We start from the raw sequence: 13,984 nt of genomic DNA, 5'->3' as shown, positions 1-13,984 counted from the left end.
ACAGCTCTGCTTCAGATAAATAAGGTACAGGACTGCACCACTATACTTTTTTTTATGTATTTTGCACTACAGGATCTCTACTTTCCTCCTCTTGTAAACAACATTGTCACATTTTGGTGAAAGAAAAGAAAGTTTTTTTAATATTTTTTTTCCTCACGAATGCACAGTGCCCAATATATGGTTTCTGTTGTCTTTCACATCTTTACATTGTGGCACCCTACTTTCTATGAAGGGATATAGCTGAATTCACCAAAAGGCTGCAGAGCTTTGTGATCTTCTAGGGTATGACACAGCATTAGAAGAACAGAACAGAGATGCCGAGGAAAAAGAACAAGAGACACAGAAGATTTGCAGAAGATATGATGATAAAAATAGAATATTAAATACCAGGACTAGTGCAGCTGTCCAAAATACATGCAAGATGCAACTAATTCAGGAACCGTCAAATATTCTTGCTGTGATATTTCTGTAAATTCAGGAATGTTCATATACTTCATGACAACAATTTCCATTTATTCAGTTTTACCATGTGAAAACAATCTAAACTTTTGCTATATACCAGGCTCTGTTTTTGAAGAAGTATATAAATTCCCATAAAATTTTTCAATTCCTTGTTTTACAAATCAAAATCCCACACACAGTGAGTATTTCACAACATGCAAGAATTAGTGGTGTATGGTAGCAAGTTAGTAACTTATACTTTCAGTAATGTAGAGTGGTAAGACCATGGAGTTATCCAAACAACTGTGGTATACATGGTAGCGGGTGATAACAATGAAAGGACAAGCCATTATGGCAGTGTGATGAATTTGTTCATCATTTGTGATTTCTGTCCAAATCTCCACCATTTTTACAAAAATATTTTTTACTCTGCTCACCCATTTTCTCTCCTGCTAGTGTCCCGCTAAGTAGCTAAATTAAAATTCTGTAGTGGTATCTTCAAGATGGTATCTAGATATGTTTTTCCAAATGGAACCATGCATCAGAATTCACTAGACAAAGCCTTATTCTAGTAAAGTGATGATCACATCATCATCTTTTCCTTGCCAAAGCATTTCACCTTCAAAATGAACCAGACCATGTTTTCTGGCTCTTAACAAGATTCCCACTACTTTATTGGAAATAGTCACGTATGTTTCAAACAGCTGCCCGAATGTCACACTCACATGTCCATCTTCTCCCACCTCTCCAGTGTTTCTAATGATCAGGCACAGCTCTTCTACTTCCTTACCCACGTGTGAGTGAGCATCTTTCCCTCTCTTCTCTGTCTGAGATCCTTCAGGGGGTCTTCCATAGGTAGGATCTCCTCTGTGAGTATGCACAGATTTAGATGCAAGTCTGTTGTCGTTGCTGAACGGGTTCTTTCTCTGATACTCAATGTGATCCTCTGCCCAGGTCTGCCAACTTTTTCTCAAGTCCCCCACCGCACTGGTAGCTTTAGCACTCTGCCCTTTATCTTCTTCCATTTCTTCAAAATGTTTTGTGGCACTCAAGCAGAAAACGAATCAATGACTCGTTGTAACTGTGGTTCCTGGGTGCACTGTCAGCTGCGAAGGAAAAACAACAAATCAGCCTGATAGTTTTTGGAAGTTTTGCCCGAGTGAAATGGAAGGCTGCTGAAAAAGATGTTAAATAACCGAAGATTTTGTGAAGTCCACCCATAGTTCTACATCAGTGAAGACAGTAAAAGTGATTCAGCTGAAATTCAGAAGTAATTTTGTAGCACAGGGTAGTAAATTATGCTTACGAGGTTACATGATGCTTACAAGGTTACAGGGCGCACCGCCGGTCCCGCAGCTGCCGAGCGCACCCCGCGGTGCTCACTCTTCATGCAAGGATGCCTTTGGAGGAACTTTCTCCTGACAGCCGGCAGCCCCGCAGGCTTCCCAAACAATCCGAGGCGGCGCCGGGCGACCCGTCCAGCACAGGCTTGCAGCCAGGCGAGAGGGAGAGCCCTTCCCCGAGAGGCAGCGCACCAACCCGTGCACAGGGGCGGGCAGCCTTCCCTCCGCCTGCAAGCCCAGTAAAGGTGGACAAGCCCACGCCGGGCCAGCGAGGTTCCCGCAGGCTGTGGGAGGCACCAAGCACAGAGGGCATCATCTGGAGCTCAAACGCCGATATGCGGTGGGAGCAGCGGGACGTTCCTCATCAGGCACTGAAAAGGGATGTAGACACCGAGTCGGGGAGGGCGGCCCCGTCTGCAAAGCCTTATTTAGCGAAGAAGACAAAACCAGAATAGATAGTTCTCCCTTAAAAGGCTGCGCTGCGCAGCAATGTCTGCCAGGGAAAACCTGCAGGCAGGCCGCGGGCACGGGAGCTGGCGGGGGGGCAGGTGCCCAGCCGCTCCAGCCCCCGGCTGCCCGCCACCCGTGCGGGTCGGTGCGGGGGTGATGGGCTGCCGGTGCGGTGTGTAACTGACGAAGTAGGGACAGGCTGTCACACACCGACAGAGATCCGCCGGTGTCAGAGCCATCTGATCTATCCTTCACCTGTTGAAAGACACGAACTGAAGTTTCCATCTAGCACATTAGTAGAGCTGATACTTCTCTTACAGATACCTGGAGGTAAAAGCTGAGGATTAGTGCTGTTTTTTCTAGGGGAAAATGGACAGAAATGCAAATTCTGAATGATTTAGTAACTGCATTATAGATTAGGCATTTCTAGATTTTAAAAACACTGGGTTTTTGTTTTTGTTTTGTTTCGTTTTTGTTTTTGTTTTTTTAAATAAGGTTTCATGGGTACTTGCCCATGTTGATGCTGTTGCATGTGAACCCCGCCGGCAGTCACAGAGCTCTCTGAATGCCCCAGCAGGATGTGCAGGTTACAGTCAGAAACCACTTGTGTTGCCTTTGGATGTAGAACAGTGCATGGGGTGAGCAAAGATGGCAACACAATGGCTGTAGAAGAGAACTGAGAAAGATAAGCAGCAGAACACATTAAATAATGGCTTTTCATTCATGGTCTCTCACTTTCCAATGGAAACTCATGATTGTCATATGATCTTGTAACTTCTTTTTTTTTTTTTTTTTTTTTTTTTTTTTGGTGAGAGAAGGGTGGTTAATTCCAGCTTCCTGGATAATTTTCAATTAGAGCATTTTGTGTGCTTAAAATTCCTTTGAAAGCTAAAAAGAATAACTTTTCTTCCTTTCTCTCCACAATGTTGTCAACATAAAATGACTCCCCAACTCCACATTAACAAACCGCTTGATTCTCCTCACTGGCAGTACAGGAATGTATGTTAAGTTTACAAACACAGCATCTGAAAATCACTTTGGTTTAATGTCAGCATCAAATACTCTGTTTTACTTATACATACACTTTCAAACTATGCTAGGTAGCATATAGAGACTGCCAGCAATTTTGCATGGATCCTCAAGTCAAAAGCAGGAAAACCCAGGGCATTAGTTAAATTCTTCTGTAGAAAATGGTATCACTGGAAAACTGAGGCATTCACCTTCTGGGAACAGTCAGCAATGCTCTGCAGGTAAAGTAGTGCAGATAAAGTAAGCAAAAGCCAGTCTCAAAGAGATTATGCTTAAACAATAATACCAATGACCCCAGCTAAAGAGTTTCTAAAATGGAAGCTATGCAGCTGAGAAATTTAAAGTGAGGCAGATTGGAAAAATAAAAGCAGACTTCTTCCACTAAATCTCTTTCAGGAATCCCAAGATTTTGCAAGCAATCTCAGTCTCATGGTGTTTGTCAGCAGCTCAGCAATGTGTTTGCTGCTGGATCTCTGCACTCAACTGCTGAGGTGAACAAGCCTGATCCACATCTACCCCTTTCCTTTGTCCTCTGGGAAAGTTCATGTTTAGCTGCCAGTTCACATTTAGATTGCTTTCTTGTTAATTGTCAGGGCTAGAGCTTCCTAGCAAACCTCAGTTTTGATTGCCGCAGGAAGAGAGAACTTGGAGAAGCTGCAGGACAAGATTATGGAGATGTATAAAGAACAGGGCCCACGCAGCGTTCACAGGTCATGAGCAAAATCTTAGCCTTCTAGAAAAAAATCTGTCCCAAAATCAGCACAGAAAATACAGAACACTGTTCAGTGCTGAGCTGGCCTGGTCCTAATAAAAAGCTTACCGAAATCTGGATAAGCCGAACCTTTCAGCTCAACGTAACAGGGAGATCAGTGGGCACAGGATTATAGTCATCGAGTCTAGATGTTAAACAAAATATAAGCTGCAATACAAAAAACTTCGCCTCCTCAGCCCTGCCGGACGGTCACACCTCTGCCCCTTTCCTGGGAATCTGTTTCTCGTCCCTGTCAGCTCCTATACGCACCCACGCCGCCGGCGCTGACCTCCTCCCCACGGAAAAGCGAACGTCAGTCCTTTGACGTCTGCTAATGGGTAACGGTGCCTAATGCCCCGCTCGGCCGCCGGCGGGACCGGACGGCCCGGGGCAGGAGAGGCGCAGCCAGGCGGGCAGCGCCGCCACCGCACCCCGGCACCCACCGGGTGCGGGTGCTGCTGTACAGGTACGGGCCGTGCCGTGTGAAGCAGACACCAAATACTAACTAAAAGAACGATAACAACGCGAAATAAACACCCGTTAGTCAGGAGCGCAGGCAAGTGCCGGGCCCCGCGCTGGCGGCCGCTGCTCCGCACCCCTCAGCGGGCCGAGCAGCTGGAGCGCCCGGCCGCAGCTCTGCGGAGAGGGGCGGGCCGCGGGGCGCTGCAGGGGGCTCGCTCGGTCGCACAAGCCGCGGCCCGGCCACCAACGCCGCCTCCCCGCCGCGGCGGGCGGGCTCCTCCCGCCGCTGCGGCTCCCGCCTGGGCGCTGGGCCCGCCCGGCGGCGCATGCGGCCCGGGGAGGCGGGGGATGGCCGGACATGGCGCTGGCGGGTGCCGCGCTGCGGCGGTACCTGCTGCTGCTGGCGCAGGAGCACCTCGAGTTCCGCCTGCCGGTGAGCGCCCCGCGGGGCTGGGGCCGGGACCAGGGCCGGGACCGGGACCAGGGCCGGGACCGGGACCAGGGCCGGGGCCGGGGCGGCTGAGGCGGGGGCCCGGGCGAGGCGCTGCCCTCGGGACCGAGCCCGGGGTGTGCCCGGGGGGCGGCCTGGCGCCGACGTGGCCTCGCCTGCTGCACGCACCGGGAGAGCCGGCGGCGGCCGGGGTGCGCCCGGGGCCCCTTCGCCCGCCGCTGCCCGCGTCCCGTGGCGGGCGGCTCCCGGGAGCGGGGCTGCCTCTTCGCCCCTCGGCCTGGCAGCGGGCACAGGCGGCCGCCTCCAGCCCGCAGCCCGCGGAGAGAGCCGCTTGGCGGTGGCCTTACGGCAGCACTTGCCGTGCCGCTTGCAAGGGCCTTGGAGCTGGGAGAGGTGGCCAGCAAAGTACCTGGGGCTCCAGATAAGAAGTGGAAACCGGGAAGGAGAAACGGGTTTGCAAAAATGTTTTTAAGGTCTTGTTTTGGTGACTTCTCGATTTGCTTAAGCTACGCAGCCGCTCCCTGGGGTGCGGTACCAGAGCGGTTGGTGCTGCCCTGGCACCACGCGCGAGCCTCGGGCCGTCCCGCCTGGTCACGGAGCCGCGTGAGGCCGGAGGTGCCGGTGGCTGCGTTTTCTGGCGGAAGGCACGGGGAGCTGCGAGGACAGGGCTCCGCTGAAGTCCCAGGGCCTGCTGCATGGGCTGGGATGGAACGGAGGTCTCCAAGGCCTTGGCTGGTGTCCTGGTTGGGGGCATCCTGGTCACGAGCCTCCCTCCTTCCTCGGTGTCACACTGGTGGCACTGGGGACCGCTCGCTTTGGGCGTTCGGTTCGGGGTGTCTCTTTCCATGTGGTCAGGAGGGTTTGTAGCAGGGACAGCAGACTTGTTTCCCACTTCTGTGGTGGGATCAGGCATGGGAGCCAGCCAGTCCTGCCTCAAGTGCTGCGGTCTGCTTCTTGTTGGCGTGTTTGTGCCAGCTGGCTGCGAAACTTGGGGTGCAGAGTTTGTTCCCTGTCACTAAATTGGTTTTAGCTCATCAAGAGGTATTCACAGAAATCATTCCAACAAAAAGAAATTGTAACTTATCTGAAGCTCCCAGGTGTTTTTTATGAGCCCCAGTTGTTTTTAATGGGTCTTTGGTATATGTCTGGTTTAGCATACACTCAATTTTCGTGTTTACAAGAAAACCTTTTTGTTTGTAGCTTTAACTTGTGATTTTTTTCCCCCCATGATGATTTACAGAGTTATTACACATTTTAACGAATTTTGATACACTAAGTGCTCTTCTAGGCACCATCTGGAAGAGCTACTAATGTACTATCCAGGGAAGTATGTTGTTTGTGTAAAATAGTGCTGAAATGTATCTATTTTGTTACAATTGGTAGGTTATCATTACATGTTCTAAAATATTTAATGTGTGTTGCATTATTTATTTTCCTTGTTTTCATTAAGGCTTTCTTTTGTGCATTGCTTTTTACTGTCTGCTTTATGGGACTGGAACATGAGTTTGTTTATGATCAATCCAATTTTTCTCTAGGCAAAGTCATCCGATAAAGTAAAAAAAAGATGATATATATGTAACGTAGAAAGTTTTTCTTTTTTCAGCAAGATTGTAGTTGCACTTGGTTAATACAGCTTCTGAAGAAAGCAGTTCCATTTCCCTTTTCTTGTACTCTGATGACTGCTCAGCCATGTGTTTGGCTTTGCGATGAGTGGTGTTAATGACCTGGTTTGTCTGAAAACTTAACAAAATGAGGAAGGACAGATTTTTTTAGCCAGATCAGCTGCCTGTTCTCCATCTCTACACATCTGCGTATGGGATATGAGAGGTCAGCTTTTCTTCTGGTGGTGGTGCTGGATCACAACAGCTGAAGGTGTTGAAGTTCATATTTGTTGTTAAGTGTCTGTAAAATAAAGTTCTTGTTTCATATTTCTTAGCTGATAAGAAGCCATGCTCTGTTGTCGGGGATCTCGCTTTGGTTAGGTCAGATACTGAGGGGTAACATCAGGCAAACTTTTCCAGCACCAGGTATATCTAAAGGACAAATAGATGCATGTCAAATGTTTTTTTTATCCGTACCTTCAGGTAGATCTGTTCCAATGCTTCACTGTTTTTACTCTTGGAAAGGGCCTTCCCAGTCTCTCATCCGGAGCGCTGAACTTGGTGCTCTTGTCTCCTCCTTAGTAAACATCAAACCCAGATTCTTACCTTCCTTTACCACAGGAACCTTTAGCATGTGTGGAGGTTATGATCGCATTTCTCTCCAAGCCTTTCCTCACATGGTGTGTTTTCTCCACTTCTCATTCTTGTGACTTTCCTGTAGGTAATATTACCTACAGTGTGTGGAGATGCCACTGACTGAGGTTTAAAACCTCAGGTGCTTTTGCTGTCCCATGACCTTACAGTTAAATAGTTTGGCATAAACTTTTATTCTCGTGCAGCAAACCCCCTGGTTTTTTCCAGTGTTTCTTATGTTCTTTCTGTGCAAATGAAAAGATGGAAGTGAATACGGTAATGTCCCACTAAAGCCATGTGCTAGTGTTGTGTTGGAGTTTTCCTCCATTTTTTGGGATACTTCACGGTAATCTTTTTACTTACCCACTCAGTTCAAATCTAAGCCAATATAAAAATTTGCTTCTGTGTTCTTTTGCCAGTAATGTTCAGTCTGCAGCGTGTCATTTCTAGTGAAGGGGCTGAGTGAGAAATATCCCTCAATGTTTACCTCTCTTTTCCATTCAAAAGCCTTTTTAGTGGGTGGTTTTTTTTTAATTATTACTTACTAGCTTGTTTCTTGGAGGCTTGCTGTTTTGTTTGTTCAGTTTACAGTCTTTGATTTGGTTTACTCTGGAAAAGACACTTATGGAAGAAAACTGTTGATATATCTGTAAAGCAGAGAGGTAAGAGAAAAGGAATTAATGCTCAGTGCTGGGCCTAGCCCTGAGTCAGTGTTGCTAGTGAAACATTGCTTTTACATGAATTAGAAAAATAGCTTAAGAGTAGTTAGAATAGTACTGTAGGAGGAATAACATTGTGAGAGTGTAGGATAGAACAGTAAAGATTTTGATGAAAGAGAAAAGTGCAAAATTGTGCTATTTGATTACTGAAATTTGCCTAACTTAATCTTACTGTGTTGTATACTATAAAACTTTTCATAACCTAACCATAGCTCATTCCTTTGCAACTGAACTCTGAGAAAGGTGATCAGCTGCTTTTATACCAGGGAGGTCTAATTTTTTTGAGTTCACGAACAGTATGTACAAGCTGAATTTAATTGTGAATCTCTGCCCTATCCACACAACTACTTCAAGAATGCTTCGCTGTTGATTCCCACAGTAAGTCAGTAATAAACGTTATTCTTTCTTCTGTTGCTGTCTCTGACGTTTTGTTGGTAATCCCTATGGAGGTCACCATCTGCATTAGAATTTATGATATGCTGCTTTTTTTTTTTTAATGTTTCTTTAAAACATTAGTTAATGCTTCTAAAGCTTGACCTTTATATTTTCTCTTTAGGAAATAACATCTTTGCTCTCGCTTTATGGTGGACAATTTAGCAGTGAGCAGGAAATTCATGTAAATGTAAGTGAGGACCAAATATTTTACTTGAATGCATGTATGGTATACAAGTATGTTTTTTTAATAGCATTTTTATTTAATGTGGGTAGCTAAAAAAATTTTGAAGTTTCTTAGGAAAATAAGGAATCTTCCAAAAATGAGCACTTCAGTTTCAGTAGACTTGGAACTGTCTTGGAACAAAATGCACCTTGGGATGTCTTCCTATAACAGTGTGAAAAGAAACAGTGCCATCTACTGAGAGGCTCTCCTTTCTTTTCAGAACAGCCGAAACACAAAACATTCAGCAGCAGTCTGAATTTGGTGTTTGCCTCTAAATCAATGGAAAGTGTATCTAGAAGAGCAAAGCTAGGAAGCTGTACAATTCTGATCTCAATGCTTAGTCAGAGAATGTTACAGGGTTTTAGTTACTACTTGTGTGTTTCATAGTGTTTTGAATCTTTAGAAGATGAAAAATCTAGAGAAGCATAAACAAATAATAATGTTTTACCAAGTCAAACATATGGTGGGAAAATGGAATACCTAATAAAATTTCTCAGCCATTCAAGCTGAGTATACAGTTTTATCCTCATGTTCTCTGTACAATTCACAAATCTATCTTTCTTTAATCTTCAGCAATACATGCTCTGTTTTTGTAGAACAGTATTGTGTAGTTCTGTAATCCATGAGACATCGTCCAACTTGGTATGTGCATCACTTATCTTCTCTTTATTTCAGTCTCCATTTTGGATTCTCAATATTCCTTCAGAAGAGATGGCAAGGGGACTAATGAAACGGACAGTATGTGCAAAGTAAGAGGTGAAAAATATTGTAAATGATAACATAGGCAGTGGAAAATTGTTCGGTATTGTGGCAAATAGTAATTTTGTATGGAGTATTAAAATAAATAGTCTCTGATTGCCTCTAGAATTGAGGAGGCATTACTGGAGCCTGTAGGACTAATTATGTAGCATGCACATCCTCTTTAGTGTACGATCAGCGTGGGGTCTTGAGTTGGTGTTCTTTACTTCAGAGCTAGTACTTGTCTTGTAGTGTCACTGATATTTTAGTCGCCTTGAATAACGTTTAGTTAGTAGCTTGTTTTAAAATGTGTATGGAATTAAAAGATAAACGCAGTGATATGTAAAAACTGAAAATCAAATTTGGAAGGGAAAGATTGTGTCACCCTCCTAGTGCTGGTATCTGAGCCCTCAGCCCAGACCATTGCAGTAGAGGTCCCTCTAGAAAATTCAAGAGCACAGGAATATGCCAGGGAGTTATTGTTCCAGCTGCTTTTGTCCTTTTTAGGGGTGTCTGAATAACATGCTTTCCAGCGAGGCTTCAGAGGTACCTCAGGGGTATGGTTCAGGTTGAGAAGCAGCATAGCTGTGGTGTGGTGCTCTGACCATAATAAATTTGTGGTGTCTGTGCTGTCTTGTTCAGAGTTTGGGTGCCTCTGCAGGGTGTTGCATGGTCCCTGTTGAGTGTTTGTTGTGTCAGGTTTTCAGTTCCACCTTACAGTGACTTGGGCTGTCCACTCTTGCCTAAAGAAGCCCCGTGTATACAGAATTGTCCTTAATGACAGTGTGTTTCCAATGGAGATAAGCTGTACTGCACTTCCAAAAGCAGCTCTGGACAACTAATGAAGTAAAACATGACGAAACCGCTTGCGGATGTTCCATACGCCATGCTCTCTCAGCTAATGTATGCTTGTATGTCAAAAGCCTAACTGGCCTATGGCTTTTTCCCAGCCAATTTCTGTTTGTGGGGAGATACGTTAGTTTTAGAGTAAGATTGCTGGAGTGTCTCCATTGCACTGCTATCAATATTAAAAGCTTTGAAGCATACATTTATCTAAATAAAATCTCCCTACCGTTTTGTGTTTTTTTCCAATACATATGTAAATGTAAAATTAAGAAGTGGGCCTGAAGGTGTTATAAGAGCTTCTCCAACAGTTGAATAATATTCAAAGATGAATATTCGGTTCTCTCTAGTACAGCCTATGCTGGTAGCATTTTCATTGCTCCATCGATAAATAAAGCTTAAATTATCACAGCAGATGAATCGAAAGCTTTAGGAAAAAAATTAGACACTTCAAACATGTATGTTTTTTTCTGGGTAAATGCAGGTTAGAAATGAAGCGTTAAATAATTTATTTGGCAAAGGAGTACTTTAATAAAATAGCTTACTGCTGGGCCTAGATGTCTGCTATTGTCACTTAGTAAAATGTAGTTCTCTCTTATTTTTGTTTGAGTGAGCTAAACCGGTTAACGTTTTGAAGATTTTCCTTCACGATTCATCTTTGAAAAGGTACCACATGGCACTACTTATCTTTAAAGACTGTGTTTACAGTGCGTTGCAAGTGTCTAAAAATATATGCAGATATGCAGTGACACTAGGATTCCCTTACTAAAAGGATTTTTTTTCTTTGATATGGAAAGGCCACTCGTTTGGGATACTTGAATGCTGGGGGAAAGGCTTGTGATGTGGTGGTGTGCCTTCCTTACAGGGGCATTGGCTCTCTGATCTTCCAAGTCAATGCTTTTCTTAAAGCTAGCAGTATGGAAACAAACGGACACACAAGAGTGTAAGAAGACAGTGTAATGTTTTAACATCTGAAAACGTCAAACATCATAACTACATCTTAAAATGGGACAGAACCTCTGATGAGGTCATTATACGTAGGATGTTGCCGTTTCATGGTTTGTGTTACTCCAGGGCAATGTAACACTTTGAAGGTCTGTTCTTGACCTTTTTCAGCCTTCGCTTACCCCATCAAGTTAATTTTGTCTCATTTACTAGTATCACTGTGTGTCAGAAGAAGGTCTGGTGATATCCAAAGGTACTAAGACTGAAATTTACCTTTTAGTATAAAAAAGCATCATCAAAATATTTGTTTAGGATTAAAAATAAGTGTGTCCCTGTTAAGGACAAAATTTAAGCATGTGCTAAGAGTTAAATACTGACTTCAGTGCTCCATGAAGCAAAAGGACTAAATATGTAAGGCATTTCCCCTCCCCCCCCCCCCCCCCCCCATGTGACTGCAGTCTCAAAAATGTTGTGATTTCAGGTCTATATTTGAACTGTGGGGTCATGGAAGATCTGTGGGGGAGCTCTATGCAACTTTGAAGAACTATCCAATGGACAAGATGGTATGCATGTAAAGTCTGGATAATATGGTTACTTAATCACACTGAATAGCACTGTGGCTGTACTAATGAAAGTATCTTTGCCTTTTTTTCAGCTTCCGTATCTACAGTCGGACTCTACTTACAAAGTACATATTCATACATTTAATAAAACACTGACTCAGGCACAGAAAATAAAAAAGATAGATGTAAGTAGACTTTTGAGAAATCTTTGATTTAATTTATTCATGTTGTTCTTATTGCATGCTATCAGTGTATTTAAGTTTGGGTTTCCTGAAGATCTTAAAGCAGATTACAGCTTATCTCTTATCAGCTCTAAATGAGATCTTTGTGTCTGAATTAATGTTCCGTCAAAATTCATGACTTTGTGGTTGTTTTTTTCTAACAGACCATGTAAGGCATTTACAAAGTCAAAGAAATATCATGGCTGATTTCAGCCCAGTGTGCTGGGGAAACTAGCTTATTGCCCAAACCTGTAAGATTCAAGTGGCTAGAGTTAGGTGGTAGGTTTTTGGAAAATCTGTTAATTGATCTCCATATTAGGCATTTATTGTTGCAGAACATGAAACAAATTACTTCATTTGCAAGCTGTGGATTGTGTGCTGATTTCCTGTCTGTCCTTAGGCTCTTGTCTGCACTTCTCGTCTCCTCCTAACTGTATCAGTATTTTAATTAGGATTTTTTTTCTAAATTACTGTTAATTTTTGCTCTTTCACGTTCTATTTTAGCAGCTATTTATTCTATTTACTTCGTTTACCAAGACTGAAATTGTCTGTATTAATAGTATCTACCCTTTCCCGTTTGTTTGATTTTTGTGTACATGAAATAATGCTGAGTATGTAAATTGGTGTAGCTGCACATCGCTAAAATTTTAAATCCCATTGTTCATCATCAGTGTTGTTTTTATAACTTGAAAATTGCACAATTAACGTGCACAGTTCGTTTCCGCTAAAGTTGAGTTTTGTTCAGTTAATAAAAAATGTTATGGTTCCTGATTTCTAATCTTTAATTATTTGGGCTATCTTTATTTACAAGAAAGACATTTCAGAAATCCAGAGGAAATTGAGAATATACTCTTAGTACTAAACTATCATTTCTCAAGTGGAATTGTCGTTTGTTTTTTATTTATTTCATTTTTATTTTAATTTTATTGTTGGGTATGTATTTAAAAAATTTGACCTTTTTTTGATTCTGTTCTTCTTTATTGTATAGGCCCTTGAGTTTCTACCATTCAAAGGAAAAGTCAATTTAAAGAATCCAGAACACATCTTCTGGATTTTGGAAGATTATGGAATGGACCCTAATAATGTTCCAGAAGAGCCCTTTCATCTGTATTTTGGTAGATGGGTATGTGAGTACACTTGCTTCAGTTCTTATGAGCTTGTATTTTCAAGAGAGTGTTCTTCAATTTTAAATGTAAAAAACTGTGTTATGTTTTAATAGAAACAGACAATATAATTATGGATGAATCTTTCACTGCATAATACACTGATGCAAGTCTTCAAAGTCCTTATTGTGACTAGAAAAAAAACAGGTTAACTGAGCAATTTAGAGGTGGGAAAAATTGAAGTTGTATCTGGGAACACACCTTATCTTGCCCTCCACTGAGGAAACCACACAGCTGTGGTAGTTGTGGGCCCAGATGGAGCTAAAAGCACCAGCAGCTTGTTTCAAAAACTGAAAAATGTTTACAGGAACTGTAGATGGCTCATGGCCCTGCTGTGTTGCATCAGCCTCACTGGAGCAATCTGTACGTGCTTAAGTCACCCTGACAGGCACCTCCACAGAAAGGTCCAGATTGATCCCTGAGGCTTTGGACATCAGCAGGCCCAGCCCACTGAGGGGATGCAGACAGTGCCGTGCTCTACAGTAGGAACCCCATTCAAAAACTGTCTGGAGCTTGTAATCTGAGGTCTTTACTACAAATGTCCTTGAGTGTATGCACTCCAAACCTGCTGCGTTATTAGGATATCCTGAGGAAATCTGGTCTTTTATTTTTTTGTGGCGAAAAAGTGGCTCCCCAAAGGACATGTTCCAGAATTACACCAGCCACTGATGGGAATATGTGCTTGAAATGTCTTGAGTCAAGTGCAGCTGGAAGGTTGTACAACCACTGCTGATGTTGTACAGCTATGGTCAGGGGATTGGGTACAGAGAATTTAGAGGGCCAAGTGATCTATTGGCACCTGTGAGTATTCTCCATGGCTGTGATGAATGTGAAAGCACCCCGGGCGATGTGGCAATACTGCAAAACATTGCAGCTGTTGTCCCATCTGTGCTGGATTCCTGAAGTGTTTGAAAATGAGTAAACCAACCTGAAAAAAATAGGCAAGTGTATTTTGTTTACCCGGTAAGACTGA

General features: G+C 43.5%; 1 protein-coding gene and 1 long non-coding RNA gene across 10 annotated transcripts in view; one reads left to right on the top strand and one right to left on the bottom strand.

Moving 5' to 3' along the window:
- Window positions 1-492: 492 nt before the first annotated feature.
- Window positions 493-4,684, bottom strand: LOC308064844. 4 transcript variants are annotated; one of them, XR_013928561.1, is made up of 3 exons: window positions 4,231-4,684; window positions 1,767-4,159; window positions 493-1,547 (listed from the first exon to the last, which is right to left on the bottom strand). It is a non-coding gene; the product is annotated as an uncharacterized lncRNA (long non-coding RNA). The 4 variants fall into 4 exon arrangements; XR_013928562.1 differs by having other exon boundaries at window positions 4,285-4,684; XR_013928563.1 differs by having other exon boundaries at window positions 1,767-3,478; window positions 4,084-4,681.
- Window positions 4,685-4,687: 3 nt separating this feature from the next.
- Window positions 4,688-13,984, top strand: part of TRMT11 (tRNA methyltransferase 11 homolog) — a 29,001-nt gene continuing 19,704 nt past the window's right edge. The window contains exons 1-6 of one of the 6 annotated variants that reach the window (XM_080389957.1): window positions 4,688-4,909; window positions 8,437-8,502; window positions 9,214-9,287; window positions 11,546-11,627; window positions 11,720-11,812; window positions 12,837-12,971. In XM_080389957.1, coding sequence (XP_080246083.1) covers window positions 4,835-4,909; window positions 8,437-8,502; window positions 9,214-9,287; window positions 11,546-11,627; window positions 11,720-11,812; window positions 12,837-12,971 — 525 coding nt within the window. In that variant the 5' untranslated portion in view covers window positions 4,688-4,834. The other 5 variants (XM_080389955.1, XM_080389954.1, XM_080389953.1 and 2 more) reach the window with 5 other exon arrangements.

Source organism: Falco punctatus (genome assembly GCF_963210335.1).
Source record: "Falco punctatus genome assembly, chromosome: 5".
NCBI lineage: Eukaryota > Metazoa > Chordata > Aves > Falconiformes > Falconidae > Falco > Falco punctatus.
The sequence above is the reverse complement of the archived record's forward strand: the minus strand, read 5'-3'. Positions and strand labels throughout refer to the sequence as shown.